The following is a 23,222-nucleotide window of genomic DNA, read 5'->3' on the forward strand; positions in this document are numbered from 1 at the left end:
TCCATACTACATTCTTTCATAGCCGTACTCAATTGTTTCGACAGCGATATTTTGTTATGAAATATTTATTTATTTATTTATTGATATTTATTAAAATGAATTTGTATAACAGAATTATTCATATTTTCTGACAATATCACGAATAACCGAACTTCTTTGTGTGAGGTACAGGTTTCTTCTGTGCTACAAAGATAATCTTAATGAACAACCTAAATAAAACATAGAAGAGAAATCGATTTGCTCTTGCTCCGATTGGCGAAAACCATTTTTCAAACGATTTTTTGTATGCCTTGATGAACGAATATGTTATTCCAGGCATACATTTTGTACATCATCGAGGCAAGAGGTCTTGCTCGGGATAAAAACCTGGGTATATTGTGCACAGGTGCAAATCGCTAGCCAGATCATTAGTTTCCATGAAAAATTATCACCAAAGACAAAAATAAATATTGCAGGTACATCATGCTCGGGCTATGGCTAATAAAATTTTAACCCTTAGTGAAGTACTTAGTTGTTCACCCTTGATTCTACCCTTGACACTCGATACGTATCGGAACGCCGAAGTAACGGACGAACCGCGTTAGAGTTCTCATACTGGGTATAGCTCTGACGCGTCAAAGCAGGGAGGATATTGAGGAGATTTGTTAGCGTTGTCGGTTGAGTAGTTCTCACACTGAGTGGCATTGGGTACGATTCCCGATCAGGTCGCATGTATCCCAACCTGAGCACGCCAGCGGTGTCAGTTCCGTTATATATAGCGACAAAGGGTAAGGCACTATAATTACCAATCATTCGGAGTTGGTCAAACGTTGAAAAAAATCAGACTTCCAAAACGAAGCACGTGACGAACGATAAAGAACGTGGTAACCTATCGATGTGTTGGTGCTGCGGTAAGCGATGGAGATACTTTTGGAGTAGCCGATAAATTTATTCACCTGAGTACGAGAGTGCCATGTAAAAAGGTGGTGGAATCAAAATGATGAGGTGAATACCTGCACTACCAATGGTCAAATATGCAAGCTTTTAAAGGTACGACCAAAAATGAAAAAAATCACCATTTTTATTTCAGGTTTTGGTTCTACAGACTTTCCACTTATTTTGATACTTACTTACTTAAGTGGCTTACCATCCAAATACAAAGCCTGTTGAATAAGGTTTCTCAAGTTAACTCATTTGTGGGCTACCTCTCTCCTATCGAATTTGAGGCAAACACCATCTTTGCAAAGAAAGTTTTCCGGCACTCTTGCAACATGCCCAGTATTAGTCATCTTTTGGATACTGGGTTCGCCATAGAGCTGTGCGAGAGCATGGTTCATCCTCCGTCTCTATACTCCGTTCTCCTGTACGCCACCGAAGATCGTTTTAGGCAATTCTCTTTCAAACACTCCGAGCACTCACAGGTCCTCCTCGAGCATTGTCCATGTTTCATGCCCGTAGAGAACAACGTATTAACGTGTAACTAATTAGCGTATTGTACAGGGTACACTTTATACGGGAGCTTAGTCTGCTCGACAGCAATTACTTGTGAAGGCCATAGCAAGCACGACTTCCGCTGATAATACGCCTCCGAATCTCACGGCTGATATCATTGTCCGCCGTTACCAGTGAGCGAAGGTAGACCAATTCATCGATTACCTCAAACTCATCGCCGTCGATCATTGAATTACTCCCCAAGCAGCGTCGGTCGGCTTAACATCCGCTGGCCAGCATGTACTTTGTTTTAGACATATTTACCTTTAACCCAATCTTTACTACTTCGCGCTTTAGGCTGGTGCTGGTGGGGCTGGGACTGTTCAGCCACAGCCACAGATGCTCTGCCGACAATATCCATGTCATCGGTCAAGCAGACGAATTGACTAGATTTGTTGAAGACCGTGCCCGCGTGTTGCTATCCACTATCGGTTCATAATACCTTGGAGCGCTATGTTGAACAGCAGGCATGAGAGACCATCACTTTCACGAAGATCTCTATGTAATTCAAATGAGCTTGGCAATGCACCCGAAATCCGAACACAGCATTGTGTACCGTCTATCGTAAATTGAATCAGTTTGATGAGTTTCCTAGTGAAGCTGTTCTCGTCTATGATTTTCCGGTCGATGGTGTCATATGCGGCTTTGGAGTCAAAGAATAAATGGCGCGTGGAAACTCTGTATTCAGATTTTTAAGCATCGCATTTCTTAAAAATAATCGGTGGAATGCCATACGGTCCAGGTTGCCAAGATGATTTTGGTTTGTAGATCGCATTTTTAATGTCTATTTCCGTAAAATAACATTTCCAACATTCAAAAGAGCCTGGTCGATTTGCAGTGCAGGAATAAATCCGTTTTTAAAGATACTGGCAAAATGCCAGGCAAACATTGATATTCTTCTGTCCACGTGGCATCTGGATGGCCCCTGTGCTCGCACCCCTCAATTGTGCTGTGTAAAACTATATCGGAACACCAAAATCAATAATAAGAAAAATATTAATGGCGTTCGGAAATGTTCGTGTTAAACCACATGTCAGGCTTAAACTGTACGGTTCATCAATAGTAGCAATATATTAACTATTATCCTTAATAAATACGGCATCTCTAGTTAAACATATCCACATTCGAATCAAAATCATCACAAAGGAATTAAACATTGAATAAATGTTAACACTATTCTCGCTTCTCATTTCATACTTCACCGTCGGCAAATGATTATTATTGTGAACGTAAACAGAACTAAAATATAAACGCATGTTTAACGCTAAATCTAGAACCCACGGAAATTAATGCTCGCATCTGTGCGGACGGAGGGCTTGACTTCCATGGGTTTCGCTTGTAACGCTCAACTGAATGCTGAGGAATGCTCACCTAGACGCAATTAAGTTAATCAATCGACAAAAAAATATACTATTGCAGTCGCGTATGTTATTAAGCCCCTGCAGCTACGCCTAACATATTCAATTGTAGGACAAAAAATGTACACGTGAAAAATAAGTCTGTGTTTTGCTTGAATGTAAGGTTTATAATCACATATTGAAAAGCAATTGCTTACTGCACAATCAGTTAACCGCAATAAGAAATAAATTCGTTTCATTTAAACGTCATCTACACACCACTCGAACTTTACAGAACGTTGCGCCAATTCAAATTCAAGTTTATATTCAATCACAGTTCATATCGCTTTGCTTTTCGTGTTTAATTTCTTCAACCGAGTGCTAAATAATTAATTTGCTTGTTTACATTTGCTACGCTATTTCTTAATTTGTTACATTTACAATCAACAACGGTATATTAATGTAATAATTTGCATTTTTACACTGGCTAATTCTTGGATTCACGAAACTCATTAGTTTGAATCGTTATTATCGGATGTATGCAAGTTTATTGAAAGCCATAGAAGCGGTTAGTTCAGACTTCGCGCCAGACCCAGGATAGAACACCTCAAGTCGAATGACAATTGTTCAAGATAATTTTAGGGCTAAAGGAATATAGTATATGAAATAAATATGTTAATAATACGAAAGGTTTCATTTGATGAACTTTTTTGCGATCAAGTGTCACTCGGTTTCCGACGAAATATTCTGAAGTCGCTGCTTTAATTGTATTATTATTGCAAAACATCAAGAGATACAGATTAACTTTTTCATTTATTTATTATTATTTGTTTGGGGTATTGTTGTTAGTTCATACTTTGTATAATCTCAACATTATTATAGCATTGATTAGAATAGAATAGGAAATTTTCAAATAAAAGTATACTTTTTATATTTTTATTTTGTTCCGAGACTGACGGATGCAATTATGTTGATTGGGCATTTAATTTCTAATGTAGATCAACTGAACCAAAACGTCTAATAAATTTATTTAGTGTTGGGGAGGCAACAACAATAAGAAATCAAATAAAAAGTCGATAAATTTGGAAGTAATGGTCAAATAAAAATAAAGTTTAAAAACAGTTAGTACCGGATGATACCGTTTTCAAATAATTTTCTGTAATTTAATTTGAATATTGCATACTGGCATGAAATATCATGCAAGAGAACATAAGATTTTGCAGAATTTTTCACTAATCAAGATCTTTATTTCTAAGCAACGTCTCTTAACACGATTTTCTTCTACTATTGCCGCAGCTTACGTGAAGTACATTCACCAAGAATCGTCTTATACGATGGATTCGTACAACTGGTTAAAAGATTATCTACTATTTAGATGCGATAACAGTATAAGAATTTTGAAAGTTCTTAAATATTTTGCTGGCAAGTCACAATCTGTTTCGGTACTTACTGTTGTCAGTTTGGATCTAATGAATTTGACGCCGCGGTGATGACTTGTGTCTTGTGTGTGATAAGGCGCCAGTAGTTAGAGCACACTAAGGCTTCTAGAATTAACAGTATAGTACACGCCTTCAATAGAGTATCACTTAGTTGGCGAATAAATTCTGCTGCGTGGCGTCGTTTTCGAACTCACTCCAAGCGTTGTTCAGTTCCATAAAAATCAGCTTCGCCATACTTTCGTTCTCAGTTCCCGTGTGCTGAAATGATAAGAGAATATTAAAACCAATTGTCTCGATATTACCAATCTACTAGCACGAGTGCACTTATTGACTACAAGAGAAAAGAATACTAAGAGCAATACTCGCTTACCAACTCCTCTAAATTTCGATAAAAATCTCTTTGAATTCGAGCATGTCGCAGTCGTTATTGAATACTAAACGATAGGAGTGAAGTGAATATTTCTTCGTTCAGGATATCTAATTCCAATTAGTAGTTAAAACGATTAAAATCCGTGACAAGACAGAAGCAGAAGAAGTTCCTTCGAACCCAAATCATCCGAAGGAAAACCCCTACCTAATAGAGGAGGAAGATGCTGTATTGAAAGAGCTGCTACATATGAAACTTCTACCGGAGATTCAACACGGAAGAGATGCCAGCCCCTAAGATAGATGAAACTAAGGACACCATCAGTCAGCTGGTATTAACTGGAAAACAGCTAGATAATGCGTATCGGCGGCGCCTTACGTATCTGTAGGTATAAAATATACTCCACATGGGTTCTCAGCTTTTTCATTCAGCAACCAATCGGGACACGAGCGACGGAACTAAAGTTCTCTGCTGACGTGGAAGGAGGCACTCATGCGAATATTGAATGTGGTCAAAATTTAGGACACTGAAAAACTGTCGGACGGAGGTGTGGCAAGATGGAGCTTTTCGCCTGATCTACAAGAAAGACGACAAGCTGGACTTTAAGAGCTATCGTGCGATCACCATTCTCAATGGCACCTATAATGTGCTTTCCCAAGAATGAGTGCACAAATTCGGTATACAGAAGAATGGAGTATGGAGGCGAAGGATAAATCATAAACTTACGCAGCTCTACGTCCACGTCGAACCCCATATTGAAAAGGTGACTGGACGGATAGGGCGCGCAAACCATGTTGTAAGCACTAGTAAGAATACCTTGAAAGATGGTGAAAAGGCAAAATTTGGAAGCTACATTTTGACGGAATTTGACTTTCTGATTTTTTGTTTGACACACTTCGCAACCAAAGAACAAAATAATAACAGCGAAACTAAATAATAAATAAATAAATCAAATTGAATGAAAAATAGAATAATTTTAGTAGCATCAGTTTTTTAACTTTGAGTACGAATTTCTCTTTTTCTTTTCCACTGCTCATATTTTGGTTTGACCTATGAGTAAAATTCGTCTTTATCATAGATGCAGCCAGATTCGGATGCTTGCAAGCAGTGATCATGATGTAGAGACCAGGCATGGAATATCAGCTATTTTGATCAAACCTGGGAGCTATCGTCACACGCACAGATCGCGATCCGTACAGATCATGAGAAACAGTAAAACTCTAGCGATTTACGATTATCGGTCTGTCATCACTCGTACTTCTTCCGACGATGGACTTTATTTTCGGCAGGTCTGGCCAACCTGTAAGTATTTCACATTCAAATCTACTCATTCTTCCTGCTGTTCGTTCTACGATCTATTGATCGGTTTATCCAGCTTTCTGACGTTATCTACTGCTACACCATAAGCTTCCAACCGCTGGGTGTGCGTGATTTTATAATGTTCGAAATGCGGATTTTACAACTGATGAGATAGTGGCTAGAGTCGATGTTCATATCGATGACAACCGAAAGGTGCCGGCTGTCAATAAAAACAACATCGATCTAGCAGCAAATGTCTTTGTGTGCATCCAGGCAAGTTCGCGAATATTTAAACGTGAAAATTAAGTTCTACAGCCATTTCCTGGACCGCGGCAAAATAATCAGCATCGGATCGTTGTAATTGGTCGTAGAACGACTCCTGTGCCTTCTAATGACGTAGTAGAAGATGCCCTCCTTTCCGACGGATTTGCTGTTTGTCGGTAGGTACAAATTGAACAATTTACTCCTAATCCTCAACGTGAACAAGATTATCTATTGGAAGGATCTTATTCGAACTTACTAGTTTTAGTAAGCAATGCTGATAAATAAACATAATAATAATACACCACACTAGAGTTTCGATTCTATCAAACACAACCCCGCCCACACCAATTACAAAGCACATACTATTAAAAATTCAACGATTATTTACCTTATCTGGGTGTACCGCTAAGCAAGCCTTGCGGTAGGTTTTCTTCACATCGGCGGCGCTAACCAATTGATGCATCTCACACTTGGTCCATTTAGCCCCTGGCCACAGAACAGTGTGTACCGTGCAGAGCAACGCTCGAATATTATTCTTTTTTCCTTCAGTCTGAAAGACAAAACGAACAAACCGGTGCCTATATTAAAACCCCTAACATGCTCAAAAGTGAACAGTAGCTGTAACTTACCCATTCCATTAGTTTCACCCGCTCCGGATCCATTTCTTTGACCAGTTCTTCCTTCCGCATATCGTTGATCGTGCGCGGGCCCTGATTTTTTCCACTTCCGAAAGAATAGCCCTGTGAACCAAGGATATCACCGAAGATATCGCCGGATTTTTCCTTCGGTTGTCCGTTTGTTCCGTTACCGCCGGTAGCCGATTGTTTCGACGGTTCGAAGTGCGACCGACTGTAGTCTGGGCGTTGTGCATCGCTGGGGCTTCGCATTTGATGGATCGGAGTCGACGGCGCTCTCGGTGAAGGATTCGCAGTGCTAGCTCCGCTATATTGATGGGTCGGGCTGGAGAATTGTGTTGAGCGGGGACTGGGAGTCGTGGTTGGTGGAGCACCGGATTTTCCCCAACCCGTCGCTCCTAGAGTAGTACCTAGATTACCAATATCAGCAAATGGATCCTTGTTTGCTGCTTGAGCCTGCTGCGGCACCTGTGTTTGGTGGCTACTATGAAATGCGCTTGCACTAATTCCAGCAAATGGATCAAAACCAAAGCTATTGTTGAATTGATTGTTGATTACTCCATTCGGAGCTGTTTCATTTGGAGCCGCTGGTTTAGCGACGCCACCAAAATTTTCGAAATTAAGATTAAGCCCGTTTAGATCGCTGCTTGATTTGGTAGATTGTAATGGGACTGGCCCAGTAGCATTTCCATCATTATCAATGTCTCCGAAAATATCGTCCAGACCAGCATTCGGAGGCTTGTTGATAATATCTGAATCACTTTTATCTGTAACCGGAGGTGCAAAGCCACCGAGAAGATCGTAATTAGCACTTTGTTCTTCGTGATCTGATGGTTCGGGTTGCTCTTGACTAGGATTGCTCAAATTTAGAAAATCTGCATCACTAGAAACTGAAGCTGGCGGATGTTCAGTTGTATTTTGGGGTGCTTGGCTTGCTCTAGAAGGTTGTGGTGATGGTGGAGCCGGACGCGGTGGAGGCCGGTGTGGTGCTGATGTCGGGTTGGAAGAAGGTTTCGAAATGAAATTGTCAACATTTTCTTCGTACTCTAATTGGGAAGCGAATAGGATCTTGGGATCTCTGGTTGTTTTGGGTGATGCCCACGGAGGTTGGTTTGACGGAGGACGTTCCGAGTCTCCTACAAACACCGACAGCGCTACATTGAAGCCATGAGGAACGTGTTCCAAATCGGGAACATCATCTAACTCAGATTTGCTAAAGTTAATCAATGTTTCCTCTTCCGGTATGTAACCGGTATTTAACTGGAATTGACAGATTTTTAATCCTTGTGGTCGACCCATGCCGCCAAGTGCATTGCGAGCGTGATATAAAGTAACAGTGACATCACCACAAACTGTGACATTTAGAGCGATAGATATTTTACCTTCCGCAGCGCTGTACAGACGCATGCGGTCATAGTCTTGTAAAGTGCTGAAGACTATTCGGTCGCTTGATGCAACTTCCACATACACTCGACATCCATCCCGAGCTTTCGTCATTCTAGGTACGGGACTGGCCGTAACTGAAACCAACGTGACAGGATTGTAATGCGGTAAATGCGGCACCGATCGAACTAGATCGCCCATGTAATAGAGATACCGCAATTCGGATGCTCTCATACCAGGTGGAGTTCTCTTGACAGCAAAAATTTGCATAGCATCTTCAGGCTCTGTTACCAACTGGCTGTATATAAGCAATGCACAAACTATGGTCGCTGCTAGAGCTTTTCCTGAATCGGGACTTTGGACAACAATCACTGTTTTAGGGTCCGCATTTAAAAAGCCATACATATCTTCGGCCAACGAGTACAAGCCTACTAGAGTGGGTGCTTTATAGGAGATCGGAACCGCGGAATAGATGAAGCTTCCTTCTACGGTACGCACTGGTGGAGGCAGTCTGGGACAGTTGCGAGGACCTAAATTATAGATACTGACTTTAGTTGGTAGATATCGACTTTCTAGGTATATTTTCACATCTTCAATGTGATTGGTCCGGTAGGTCGATTCAAGTCCTTCAGAGGGACAAGGCATTACTAGGATCCTTTGCGTGATGTAGCTAATATCCAAATCAGTACGAGCAATGCTCTGTTGAACGGTTTGCATGACCTTCGACGATGTATCTTTTAGGTTTTTGAAAAAACTTCCCGCTCCACCTTTTATTGATGAAAGAAGACCTCCTCCACCACTGCCAGCAGCACCAACGTAAGCTCCAACTGATGGAGGTTGATGAGGATAGTGATGAACAGCCGGTGCAATCACTGGAGGGGGCGGGCGAACGGGATCCGGAGGGCGCTGCGGATTTTTGCGCTCCTGAGGAGACCCTCCGATGTTTCCAACCGGAGCCGGCCGTGGAGGAGCAGGCCGTTGCGGAGGAGCATGGTTACCCGATACAGGAGCGCTTTCTGATGGAAGATGCATTGGGCTCGGATTAGGCGACAAGCCACTAGGAGGGGTATTAAGCGGTTTTCCGTGCAGTCCTAGCGGAGCTTTCAATGACCATCCTTTCGTTTCCGATATCGCAGCTAATCTATCCAAGACCATTGAAATATCAAATCGTTTGAGCGGGTCGACCTGTAGGCAACCTTTGATAATCTCACTGTAGCACGCATACCGAGAATCATTCGGTATGTTATAATTTGCGTTAATGATACGCAACTTAGCTGAATCCTCGAAAGGATGCTTTCGGTAGCATAGACAAAATAATATGCATCCTAAAGCCCAGATGTCTGTCTTAATACCGATGGGGTAATTGGCCCAGGTGTCTAGCTGCTCCGGAGCTCGATACATCGGAGTTGTACAGCGACCAAGCAGATCTTCCAGCATATCTCTTTGATGAGCATTCCAACTCACGTCCGGTGCATAGGTATCTGTTGAAGCTGATCCGAAATCGCACAGCTTCAGTTGCCCGTCACATCCGATAAGAAAATTTTCAATCTACGAAACAGTTGCTCTGTACTCCATTGCTTTGGTCATTGTCATTGATACTCACCTTGATATCCCGATGATTGATTGGAACTGCTTGCGTATGTAAATGAGCTACCGCCCGGCAAGCCTGGTAGAATACCCGAAGAACAGCTTCCGGTGCTAGATCCTTCTCAAGACAGTCATACAGTGAACCACCCTTACACAGCTCTGTCACCAGCAGATATTCCGCACGTTTTGCGGTGGCATTCTGAGTACGATCAATAAATGTAGCCGCTATGAATTTGATAATATTTGGATGTCCGGACACCTGCTTGAGTGTGTTTATTTCTCGTATAATATTGTTACATTCTTCTTTGTCCGCTCCTAGCAAGCGCTTCAAAGCATACTCGTTGCCGGTTTGAGAGTCCTGCGCTACGTAGACATACGCGAAACCACCTGAAATGAGTATATTGGCTATATGAGATTTTTGATTCTTGGCCAATGAAAGATGCAACGTGCAATACGCGTAGTCATCACCATTAGTTGTAGGATGTAAATTGATGTTCAAAAACACGCCGAAAACTTGTTGGATGTTACCCTTTCTAATCAGACTTGAACCATTCTAATGAAATGTATCACGATAAACAAAGCAAAAACAAAAACAAATGCCACATACCTAACAGCGAGCTCTACAAACTCTCTCTCTCTTCGCAGCGTCGAAAATTTGATGTGTCAGAAACAGAGATGTCAAATCTACTGTTTGGGACTATGCATGAATCTTCCAGGTTTTGGCAGTAACATGTAACATAGGTCAAAATTTTGGTAAAACATGAACAACATGAACAAATAAAATTTACATAAAGTTTATGTACATTTAATGTACTGCTCAGATTTAAAATCAACGGAACTGAAAATCTGAGGTTCCAAATTTATGCATGCGAAAATATTTTTAAATCAGACACTCGAGTTAATCATTATCCTTGTCAGTTCTTCAAAAACAGAAAACGTATTCATTTGCAATTTACATACTTCTTTTCAAGAACTTCCTCTTCAAATAACATTATATCATATTACACAAACCGAATCACATCTCGTACTGGTTTTTATCGAGCGAAGAAATACTACACTATATGCTCAACACTTATGAATGAAAACTCTGCGGGATAGTCCACTCTGATTCACTCCATCAATCCTTTTTTTCCACCCACCTTCAGCGATAACACGTTTGATCCGCAGCTTGACATTGGCGATTTCCACTGTCTGTCCAACGAAATCGTTTTCCTGTCCGCAGCCAGTGGGTCCGGCATTGAAGTAATTTATCGCTGACTTGAAGAAATCACTCATCTTGCATCAGCCTACAGCACTTTGCGCACGGAAAACTACGAAATTTGCACCAATTTTTCACTAGAGCAAGATGCGACAGCTTTTTTCTTCGATAATGCTCCGTGTTCTTTCTTCCAGCCGCAGCTCACAATCTCTCCAAGTCCAACAATGAAAGCATTTGACAGAACACCAAGGTTTTCACATAGCGCAGGTGTCCGATATGCACTCTAATACTAAACATGACGAAGTAACATTATTTATAACTTTTCAACTGCTTGAAACAGGAATTAACGACGTCACGTTGAAAACCGTAATAATCGACGAGCGACATTCGGTTTTATTCTTGTTCTGTGTGTCGCAACTATACGTCGCAGGTGGTGCGCTGTATAGTGCATCAATGTGCGAACACAGCGCACCACGAGCGATTGCTTGACACTCAAAATCCGCTATTTTTTTAAATAAAGTTACCTTCACTTTCGTTGAAAATTTAGCGGGTTTTGAGTGTTTCGGCGCCTCTGTAATCTAATCTATAGTCTCCAAGATAGTTTCTGTAATAGACCAAATCATCATACCGTCAATTGACAGATACTGGCGCCCTTGTTTACATTTTAGAAAACTTTCCTTTCCGTTTATAGCGAATGTAGCGTGTTTTTTAACATTTTACAGGCATAATGGCTTTTAGATTTAGTCCTAATGCTGTTTAAACTCGGTTTAAACAACAAACTTGTTGTTTAAACAGTTGAAACTTTTTTGGATTCTACGGTCTGTTTGTAAACAAGGGCGCCAGTATCTGCCAGATGACGTCATCTTGATTTGGTCTATTAGCAATCCTTATGGGAGCGAGCTTGATGGGCCCGATTGGCTCGAGGAAGAATTGCCAGTCTATACTTGATGGAATATTTATTATATTTAATTGCCACACCTGTAAAATTATTCATTGCACCAAACCCGTCAACCAAAGTGAACTCTCCCATCACCGTCAGCATCAGCACAGCACAAAATTTTCGTCCGCCAATCATTGAATATCTTCGGTCAATTGTCTGTCGGTTAAGTGGTGCTATAGAAAAAGTGAAACTTTTAGTTAAATTTTGCAATAAACTTCTGCGGAAATACTCGATTTCAGAAATTTTTTGTCAAAATCAAGCTGTATAGTGTTCCATTGGATTTACATTGGCCCAAATAGTGTGAAAAAATGTCTCACCAAACCGGAATTAAAGGTTGGTAGTGAATCATTTTTCTTTTTCAATTTTTTCCATCGGCATATATTTCCCTCTCCGTTGCGTTTCCATTCTTCCACCGGCCAACAAAAAGTTACTACGCCTTCTATCGTGACTTATCACCCTCGATCAGCAATTGATTTACCCAACAATTACAATATACATCGTTATATACATATAGGTAGACATCCAGTTAATTGTGCAATCTACATTTTCCAGCAAACGCAGAACTGCTCAAATTTTTTGGAAAATGCAAGGACGGAAAAACGCGAGTTTTAAAAGTTTCTATTGAAAATGGTAAGCATAACATTGGAAGTTCAATTTTTGCTGTACCTGCTCAACCTGAACTGGCTGGCATTTCGACGATTTCGACTTTAAGCAAAAATCTATTTTTATATTGAAAGCTGAAATGCTTTCGCAATTTGAATTCTCAGTTTTCGTATGGAATTAAATTTTTTTCTGCTGTATTAGAAAAATGAAACGGTACGAGGTTTCCATTGAACATTCGTGTACCGATCGTCACGGGTCAATGGTTAAACCTAGTTGTAATGCTTTTCACTTTTACAGAGGAACTCACTCTAGTTGATCACAAGGGTGTGAAAAAGGATTGGGAGAAAGACTACGATGCACTCGTAAAACCACTGATTGAAGATGAAATCCCCTGTTATATTCTGTACCGGTGAGTATCGGTGGAAAGTTAGAAGGTGTACCGTTAGGTGTACCGCCCGACCACCACGTTACTAGTGCGGCAACGATTACAAAGTGTGTGTAACCACTTCCGGTTCAGATTAGAGTATTGGTTGTTGGCAATGAAATGCGATTTCTATAAATGATTCGGCTCCATTATTTTATGCTTCATTTGACTAATGAATGAATGTTCCTATTGAAATAATATGTTTTATTTTTTATTGTTTCTGTTCTGCCGGTTCTGTTTTGTATTGTTTGTTTGACATATTATCTGTGAATTATTATAGGTTAAGACCGTCATACACGGTGTTAATTGTATTTACGTTTTAGACTTGATTACAAAATACCAACTGGCTACGCCTGGTTGTTGCTGAGTTGGGTACCGGAAGCTGCCACAGTGAGACAGAAAATGTTGTATGCTTCCACAAAAGCTACGCTAAAGCTGGAGTTTGGGTCCGGGCACATCAAGGAAGAGCTGAACGCGACTAGCAAAGATGAAACGACACTACATGGATATCAAAAACACAAAATTGATTTCAGTTCTCCTGCTCCGCTGACTAGTCGTGAAGAAGAATTGGCAGAAATAAGAAAAAGTGAAGTAAAGACAGAATTTGCCATTGACACCAAGCAACAGACACTCGGCGGAATTAATTGTCCAATATCGGATCCAACTGCTCAAGCTTTGCACGATATGCGAAGAGGTTTATATAACTATCTACAATTTCGAATTGATTTGGAAGAAGAAAAAATTCACCTAGTTAATGCGGTTAACATTGATCTCTTAAAGCTGCCAGCTCAAATCCCAACAGATCATGCCCGTTATCATCTGTATCTCTTCAAACATCTACATGAGGAAAATCATCTAGATAGTATGGTTTTCATCTATTCTATGCCAGGCTATAGCTGTTCTATTCGCGAACGAATGATGTACTCAAGCTGCAAAGGTCCATTTTCTGCCACCATTGAGAAACACGGCATCGAAATAGCTAAGAAATTGGAAATTGACAGTGGTACGGAGCTAACAGAGGAGTTCTTGTATGAGGAATTACATCCGAGAAAACTCAATTTGCGTCCTCAGTTTTCTAAGCCTAAGGGACCGCCAAGTCGAGGTGCAAAGAGGCTGACCAAGCCGCAGACAGTTGAGTAAATGGACAACCGATATGTGATCCATCCGGGCCCGTCCAACCGGAAGAGAAGTGCAAGTTTTTATAGTAACAGCTTTTTACACAGAAATGATTTGAACTGCTTTGATAACTGAACACGTGTCGGAATCGATGCAAGAAACTAGTAATTGGACTTTTCTTATTTCAAGGGTATTTGGTTTAGAAAGTAATTATTAACCTATGTCTGGAAAGAAATGAATGTAGGGCATGTTTTATGTGCTCTCTGAATAGCAGACGTCATTATTCTAAAAAAATCTAATTTGTACCAATATTGCATTGATTTTTGTATTCCACCTTAGGGACTTCTTTGTTAACTAGTCTCGGACAAAGCAGCACAGATTGACTGTATTCGTTTTCGATCTCTAATGAAACAAGCTTGATAAATATCAACCTAAAGCGAGAGTGTTGTTTGGTTGTTCACCTATCACTATAACATACCGTACATATTTTACACCTAATCCTATGTTCAATGAGATTGCGAGGCTGATAATCACAATAATCCATCGAAACGATTATATACGCGGTCCTTACATAAACAGTTGATTTGCACTTTAGGCTTCCTTTCACAAATTATTATATGTGATATCTTTCTACAAAGGTTTGGCGTTTTCTTCGGAGCTGACTGTCATAGCATAGAATATGAACACGTATGATGACTGGTTTGCTAGAACACCGTCATTGCATGAAGCCTGGCAGGTTCTCCGCAGAAAAAAGCATATGCTTACTGCCAAGCAACTTTACAGACAAAAATTGTAGTGTATGGGCCGCTAAACAAAATCACTCCAACAGTCATTAAAGAAGATCGCATTAACTAACATCTTACAGCCCAACATATAAGAGAACACAAGTTCCAAGTGGTCATATTGCATTCTGAAAATTTTGATGGAATGAAACGATCGAACATGCAAGAATTTTAAATGAGTAGCATTTTAAATGAATTTGAATTTGCCTGTAGTGATATAAAATTAGCATATAAATCGACGAAAACACAACAGAATTAGAATAAACAGTATATCTTGTAATATTCTTTATACAGCAAAGAATAAAAGTGCTATTTATTGAAGTAAACAATTTGTTATGCATATTTTTAATTCTTAGATGACTAGCTACTCAAGTAACATTTTTGTTGTATAATAGCTTATCAAGCACTTGTCCTTCGGGAATTAGCCAGTAAACCATTTGGTTTGTATATCTCGATTGTAACTGAGGTATAAGAACATATATGTACCAAAGTGGAGGCGATATACGTGCGAAAATTTTGACAATTATTTGTAATTCTATTTTGCGTAGTTTTTATAACACGCAACTAAATACTCCTGAATATATGATTGAGATATAATCAAATATTGCAATCGTCTATACTGCTTTATAATTCACAGTCATGAATTGTATATGAAGACACGCACGACTGCAAAACAACTTATTGTTCACTTCGATTTGACATACTCTAATCATTATACAATTCCAACTTGAATTTGACATCAAAACGATTTAATGTGAACTTTCTATTACGATTTTGTGTTATCTGGGACGAGAACCGCTCGAACTGAGCCTCGATGAGATGGACTAGCTTACCTGGAACTCTACGCCTAAGTTCGTCCCAGATGTTTTAATGGTTGAGACGGTCGACGCCTTTTCGAAGTCAACGAACACCAGCAGAAGCGAGTCCTGTATTTCGTTGATCTGCTCCAATATAGTGCGGAGCGTTGTAATATGGTCTACACATGATCGGTCAGCACGGAATCCGGCTTGTTGCTGCCGGAGAGTAGCGTCAATCTTCTCCTGGATCCGATTGAGGATTACCTTACAAAGTATACTTTTACAGGGTGTTCAATAAGTTCGAATACACTTTAAAAACAGGGTGTCGATTTCCTGGAAAAACCTGGAAAATCAGGGAATATCAGGGAATTCATTTTTGGATCAGGGAAATCAGGGAATATCAGGGAATTTCGAAATTCAATCAGGGAAATTTTGTTCACGCGGCAATATTGTTGATCAACTTTGGAATCAAATCAATTTTCGTGTAAAATATACGCAGATTGATCGGTTGAATTAAAACTTGTTACATGTCTAGTGGCGATTCGATTATCTTTCAGTTTGCCGTAAATTTTTTATTTGTTTTGCGCCGTACAATTGTCAGACTTCACTCGCTGTAGTAAATCGGCAATGGCAGGCCTCACGCACTTCACGGTGCAGACATCAAGAGCACAAAGCGGGACACATACTGTTATTTACACGCGATCTACAGTGTTTTCACCAATTGCAGAATTTTACACTCAGAAGCCCCAAGCATTGATCATCTTCCTTCAGTATCCATGATTCATGTCCGTTAAGGGTTACCGGGAGCATTAACGTTCTGTAGAATTTGCGTTTATGCGAGTTGGCAACGTTCAGGACTGGTTCAACTGGATGCGTAATGCGCAGAAAGCTTACATGTTTCTCTGTTCTGATGTGATCCGCAGTAAGCAAGCGACTCTTGGCCTGGTTCTTCTCATCTGTCATTTTCTGGCATTCGAGATCAAACAAGCTGTTACACTCACCCTTATCTGCGAGGCGAGTGACGTAACTAATTTGGAGTCATCGCGAATGAGGTGACAATTGTCACCTAGGTGACTCGCTTTGTCACCTGGCGAGTCGCGGCGAGTGACAATTGTCGTATTGAGTCACGTGACTCGCAGAATAAGGGTGATTGTCTTCCCCACGTCGTGCCTATCACTTCCCTCGTAGTTGTTGGCGCCATGGCGGATCCTCCACAGCCTACTTAGACTTAAGTCTTATTCCCTGTCGTCATGCTGTTCTGCGATTCGTTGATCAAGCTTTCTGGTGTAATCCACTGCAACGTCATATGCCGTAAACCGCTAGATGTTGAAATGCAACATCCGCTCAGTGCGAGCCTTCGCCGATTTCGATAACCTTGCGTGGATCTTACGACGAGATAGTGGTCAAAGTCGCTAAGAAAAGACTGTATATTGTGACTTCCAAAAAGTATTGACCGAAACAGGATCGATCTGGGAGCTAGAGTCTTGAATTTTCAAGTTGTGCGCACCCCATAAATCCTTTCGAACCTGTCATAGAATTCGTCCCTAGCAAAGCAAAGCAAAGTCTTGAGCATTAACTGTCACTAGACATTATCCTTCTTTTTCGACAGACTTCGCAGCCGGCTGTTAGAGTACAGGAAAATTACGGGGTCAGTGCAACGATCCTACTGATTCTATCTAACAAAAACCGGCTAGCCGAGATTCTAACACAACTGGCTTGATAGATCAGCATCGTACCTCGAAGCTAACTGGGCGGTTCAATTCGTCCCTAGTATCATCGAATTTATGATTTGTTGGTGACTATACGTTGATTAAGCTGTAGTTGAAGAATTTGCGTTAATTCTCAACGCCCATATACGGTCATCGTACCAAACGGCCGGCCACCGAACTACCTTCGAGTCAATGTTGCTCTCAAGCCTCGATAGTTGCAATCCGAAACCATGACACACAGCTTTAGTCTTAACCCAGATAACACAAAATCGTAATAGAAAGTTCACATTAAATCGTTTTCATGTCAATTTCACATTGGAATTGTATAATGATTAGAGTATGTCAAATCGAAGTGAACAATAAGTTGTTTTGCAGTCGTGCGTGTTTTCATATACAATTCATGACTGTGAATTATAAAGCAGGATAGACAATTGCAATATTTGATTATATCTATATCATATATTCAGGAATATTTAGTTGCGTGTTATAAAAACTGCGCAAAATAAAATTACAAATAGTTGTCAAAATTTTCGCACGTATATCGCCTCCACTTTGGTACATATATGTTCTTATATGGCGTGAAATATAACTTTTTCGTTCAGATATGATTTCGTATACCTCAGTTACAATCGAGATATACAAACCAAATGGTTTACTGGGAACTTCGCATACTGTCCACCATTGAGGGTTAAAATATTTGCCATTTGGACATTTTCTAACAATACATCTAGCTAAAGTTTTGCCGTACCTCGAAGCCAGTAAAACGCACATGTTTGTGCCAAAAATCTTTGGGGAATCATCTCCTTAACCCCATACTTTTTGCAGCAAAGATAACAAGCTGAAACTTCCAGGAAAGTTTTGTTTTAGTTTAACTGAAAACCCGCAGTCCCCTCCCATGGGTAGGTGGTTTGACGAGTACTTCGGCCAAACGACCTAAAAATTCTTAGTTCCGCATGTAGAATGTTTATAGTTTAAGTTGGATATATGTGTAGTATGTAGTATTGCATAATTTAGCTTTATGTGTAGCATGTGTCTCGTAAAGCGGAATGGAGCGAAATCGAACGGATTTGATTTTAAATTCAATCCGTTTGGGCCGAAGCACCGGGAGGGCTTACTCGGTTCCCTAGATGAATTGCTGGTATGCACAGAAATTTCTCTAGAAAACTGAAACCAAATCCTACCCACCATTCATGAGATTTTGACTTACTCATGAAAATTAAAATGTATCGCTAGTTAGAACGAACGAGTGTTCAAAAATGATGTGATGTCTTTATTTGCGTAATCGAGACATTTTCTATGAGATTGCCATAGAATTTGTGGCTGTTATGCGATTATGGACAGCACAGCACTGAAAAATATACACACACGTACATGTATACATGTGTATGCATGTATGAGTGTGCATGGGTGTATAGGTACGAATGAATATATGTTTGAGTGTTCTATGATGAGTCGGAAATTCTTCTTATACCTATGCTGCCAAATTACAATTATTAATGGGCAGGAAGTTATAGTCAGTAGCTGTGTTTCCTGTATCAGTTTCCTATGCTATTACTATTATTACTAATATTGCTATCGTTGCTGTTACTGTCACCTCTATTGTATTGTTTTGGATGTAATTATAATTTTTTTTTTTTTCTTTTCTTTTTTTTTCTTTTTTTTTCTTCTTATTTCCCTCCTTTATTAGAATGATTTGCATGTCTTGTGACTAACCGCGTTAACGGTATTCAACTAACAACATAAAATGATCATGTATGACGCTGTTTGTCTCCCAAGGGCCTTCCTAATGCTGATGAGCCCCTGTCGGAGAGTCGAACGGTGGCAACTCACCGGCGGCCTGCTCCTCTCCATTCTTGCGGCTGTCGTCGCGGTCGGACTTAGTGGATCACTCGAAAAGATTTATAGCCTCGATATATATCTTGTTCTGTCCATTGCCCAATTCTGGCAGACTTCAACTGAAATTCCATTTCTAACTAAATCTTTTTTAGAGTTAAAACTTCTTCAAGTAAAAACAGGTATTCGATTCTCTGGCTGATTCAAGCGATAGCGAAGGGCTGTCCTCAATCATTTCCACTTCCTAAAATGGGGTCATAGTACATAATATATGGCCGTGGTATGAGGATTTATTTTTCGATTCAATACCATCCTCACAGAATTATCAACGTCGTTAACATCTTATTAAGTCTTGCTTTAGTGACAGCTTGCACTTAAGACCTAACACGGCATATATACATATCTCCAAGTGAAGTTCTTTTTGATCCACCTCATCCCTTCTTAGTTACAGAATCATTTCAATTGACCACAGTCTGAAGAGCATACCGACAAATCGGTTGACTACCGCTACAAATATGCAATTAATGCCACCGGGAATAATACGAGCGAGTACCAGTCCCCATTACATCGCATCTGCTCTATTTTTCGGAAGTTCAAGTAGTTTTTCGATAGTTCTGAGCGATAATATTGCTCTTGAATAATATTCCGCACAAAATATTCGAAAATTTACGCCATCAGCTACAATACTGCAAAGATGGTAGATAAAGAGGCGGCTGTGGCTTTTAATGAGCATAGGTTGTGGAACAGCGCTGGGTCAATCGTGATGACATGGGTATTTGGGAGATGAGTAGCGTCCAGCCTAGCGAGTAGTTAGTCGGTAGTAGCATAGGTGATGGACAGACATAGAATTCTCGTGATATTACTAACTTGAAAATTGCAATCAACATGTTGACTAAAAAATTCCTCTTTTCTTTTCTTTTCTTTTCTTTTCTGCCTGATCTCTATCGCTTCTTCTCACGGCAACAATAATGTTGCCGTGAGGGGAGGCAAGAGACCAGCCACAGATGACCACACTGGTGACAACGATGGAGAGGACAGCCGGCGTGGAGCCTGCTTCAGGTTTAAGATTGACTACGAACAAGATGAGGAAACAAACAAAGGAAGGAGAAAACAAGATAAGTGCAAGCCATCTTATGCTATATTGACCAAGCACACAATTATATCAAGCCAAGTTCTGTCACTCTTCTTCCGCCCATTAATCCATAATCACCAATACATTATGGAGCTAGCGTAATCCGCACGGATTCTTTTAACATTATCACAACCACCTTATCTCAGCCCTGGACAGACTTGGCTCTAACTGCCCCACCTTGTGCTGCAAACAGAAACAGAAACAGAAACAGTTTAACTGAAAACCCGCAGTCATGTGTCCATCTGCCAGCGGCAAAGTTACTAGTTTGAGCTGACTGAAAATGAGCAAGATTTGTTATGTTTACACGGCTGTAATTTTGTTGTATGTAACATCTAAGCTTTGTGCAAAAACAGGTCGATTAGATTATTTCTCAATCTTTGTTTCTTTGGATTCAAGTTGATACCTCAAACATAACTGTCCCTAGACTCGATAGAAGAGGGCGTTTTCGAAACGCTGATAAGAAATAGGTTAAGAATCTTTGATATGTGTTCTTAAAACATGAAGAAATCTAGCTTTAGTTTTCAGCAGCTCGCATAAACCATGCTAAAGGGTTAAAAACTTAAGCCAGAAATCGCCCAAATAAACTTGATATTCGATTTTTGAGGGTCAGGGAAAAATATTTAAAGCATCAGGGAAAATCAGGGAAAGTCAGGGAATTTTATTTTTGGATTTGAGTCGACACCCTGAAAAATGTGTTTAAAAAATGAAAATATCAGATATTCTTTTCTGAGTCAATTTTTATTGAAGCAGTGTTTATTGAGATCCTTTACGACATATTTGGCGGAAGCACCCCACCTTTGTGCTTTATGACGAGCTTGAGACGTTCCTCAAAAGAATCACACGCGGCACGCACCTGGTCCATGGCCATCTCGTCCCAGATCTTGGAAATGAGCTTCTTAAATTGGTGCATAGTGCTCACCTTATGTTCGCTCTGCTTGGCCAGCATGTACGACCATACATAAAAGTCCAGGGGATTAAGATCCGGGGAGCTGGGAGGTCACAAAGTTTATCGAGAAAATCAGTCAAATTCTCCCGACATCACGCTTGGACGATATTCGCCGTGTGGGCCGGTGCGTCGTCCTGTTGAAAGACGTAATGATCTTTCCCGTAGAGGTCACGAAGTGCCGGGGTCACAACCTTTTCCAGAACCTCGGTTTTATAGTAAGCGGATTTGATTTTCACGTTTTTCTCGACAAACACCAGTGGAACGCTTGGATATGGCCCCCAAACCATCACCGACGTGGTGCGTCCAACGTCCAACGTCGGCGCCCACAGCCGATCATTTTGAACATTGTACGGCTGTTGCAAGATGAAGAGCTTCTCATCAGAAAACACCAATTCCTGACCAGCGTGCCGCGAAAGTATCAGTTTTGCTCTGTCCAGCCTCTTCTTCGTTGTAGCCTCCGTTACCCCGTGAACCTTGCGTTTTGTGTACGGCGTGCACCCCAGGTCCTTCGCCATGATGGTGTGGGCAGTCCCGAACGACACATCCAGGTCAACAGCGGTCTAGCACGGTCCTTGGCCGAGCCCGTCTCTCGGTACCGACGGATACCCAGATAACACAAAATCGTAATAGAAAGTTCATAATAAATCGTTTTCATGTCAATTTCCCATTGGAATTGCATAATAATTAGAGTATGTCAAATCGAAGTGAACAATAACTTGTTTTGCAGTCGTGCGTGCCTTCATATACAATTCATGACTGTGAATTATAAAGCAGTATAGACGATTGCAATATTTGATTATATCTTTATCATATATTCAGGAGTATTTAGTTGCGTGTTATAAAAACTACGCAAAAAAGATTTACAAATAATTGTCAAGGCTTTCGCACGTATATCGCCTCCACTTTGGTACATATATGTTCTTATATGGCGTGAAATATAACTTTTTCGTTCAGATATGATTTCGTATATCTCAGTTGCAATCGAGATATACAAACCAAATGGTTTACTGGGTAGTATTATAGATGAAATTCCGCTTCACCCCGTGGGATTTCAATCATCGAAATATGTCGCCGGGTCGCTCACCTCTTGCAAACAACTTTACTACGACGTTGCGGTACTCCTTCATCGCGCGCGGTAAACAAACAACAAATGACATCAAGTCGACACCTTGCGCGTCGGTTAGCCTATCCAGCTTTTTACGAACCATACACTCAAAGAAAATTAAACGTCGAAGCTATCCAGCTTTCCACGAGCGATAATGGCGGTGAATGAGCACAAGTGGGCACAATCTTTTGACATTCATTGGAGGAGCGTCGAGTTCACCCTGACGGAGTTACTATGTAAACATCCATGATTGTTTGTTGTTCGACTGTAAAAATGTAAACATCGTTAATTTGCAGATCAGCGGAAGAGGAACATAATTGAACGGAAGCAAACTTTTGTGGTTTGTGGCCATAATTTCCTGAAAGTACCGGCTCAAAAAATCCCCTTTAGTATTGTGCGAATTGAATACTCGCGTGCACTCAGACAAACATTAACTTTATATTGGTCGAGCCGTAGCCAAGTTGGTCAGCGTCTCGGTCTGATAAGAAACTTTCCATTGCGCATTTGGACGTTATTCCCGAAGTATGCGCAAACTACGAAACCACAATCCATAAATCTTCTTAGCTGTTCAATTAGTCATCGTACACGAAAAGGTGGAAAATTAGCAATATGTTTCGCTTCATGTGCGAAAACTAAACAATGTTTATATTTTTACACTTGAACAACAAACAATCATGGATGTTCCCATAGTAACTCCTTCAGGGCGAATCCGATGCTCCTCCAATGAATGTCGAAAGATTGTGCCCACTTGTGCTCAATATGCGCCATTATCGTTCGTGGAAAGCTGGCTAAGGAAACAACTACAGTGGACCCCCGTTCATTTGAACGATTCCTCATGCAAACTAACGGGGTTAGC

General features: G+C 40.6%; 2 protein-coding genes across 2 annotated transcripts; one reads left to right on the plus strand and one right to left on the minus strand.

Annotated features, from left to right (window-relative positions):
- Positions 1–2,525: 2,525 nt before the first annotated feature.
- Positions 2,526–11,168, minus strand: LOC128733211 (cyclin-G-associated kinase). Its single transcript, XM_053826909.1, has 5 exons — positions 10,921–11,168; positions 9,798–10,168; positions 6,806–9,742; positions 6,565–6,726; positions 2,526–4,504 (listed from the first exon to the last, which is right to left on the minus strand). The coding sequence occupies exons 1-5, from the start codon at positions 11,054–11,056 to the stop codon at positions 4,394–4,396; spliced, it is 3,717 nt and encodes a 1,238-aa protein (XP_053682884.1). The 5' UTR covers positions 11,057–11,168; the 3' UTR covers positions 2,526–4,393.
- Positions 11,169–12,060: 892 nt separating this feature from the next.
- On the plus strand, positions 12,061–15,149 carry LOC128740737 (twinfilin). Its single transcript, XM_053836305.1, has 4 exons — positions 12,061–12,252; positions 12,472–12,549; positions 12,820–12,931; positions 13,270–15,149. Exons 1-4 carry the CDS (start codon positions 12,228–12,230, stop codon positions 14,084–14,086), a joined length of 1,032 nt encoding a protein of 343 aa, XP_053692280.1. The 5' UTR covers positions 12,061–12,227; the 3' UTR covers positions 14,087–15,149.
- The last annotated feature ends 8,073 nt before the right edge of the window (positions 15,150–23,222 follow it).

This window comes from Sabethes cyaneus, chromosome 1 (assembly GCF_943734655.1).
Source record: "Sabethes cyaneus chromosome 1, idSabCyanKW18_F2, whole genome shotgun sequence".
Taxonomy (NCBI): Eukaryota; Metazoa; Arthropoda; class Insecta; order Diptera; family Culicidae; genus Sabethes; species Sabethes cyaneus.

Excerpts from the sequence above, each read along its gene's own strand:
- LOC128733211 (XM_053826909.1), bottom strand. The coding sequence starts at position 11,056 with ATGAGTGATTTCTTCAAGTCAGCGATAAATTACTTCAATGCCGGACCC. Across the intron at positions 9,743-9,797 it reads TCAATCATCGGGATATCAAG|ATTGAAAATTTTCTTATCGG; the intron begins GTGAGTATCAAT and ends ACTGTTTCGTAG. Across the intron at positions 4,505-6,564 it reads TAGCGGTACACCCAGATAAG|CACACGGGAACTGAGAACGA; the intron begins GTAAATAATCGT and ends TTATCATTTCAG.
- LOC128740737 (XM_053836305.1), top strand. The coding sequence starts at position 12,228 with ATGTCTCACCAAACCGGAATTAAAG. Across the intron at positions 12,253-12,471 it reads TCACCAAACCGGAATTAAAG|CAAACGCAGAACTGCTCAAA; the intron begins GTTGGTAGTGAA and ends TACATTTTCCAG. Across the intron at positions 12,932-13,269 it reads CCCTGTTATATTCTGTACCG|ACTTGATTACAAAATACCAA; the intron begins GTGAGTATCGGT and ends TTTACGTTTTAG.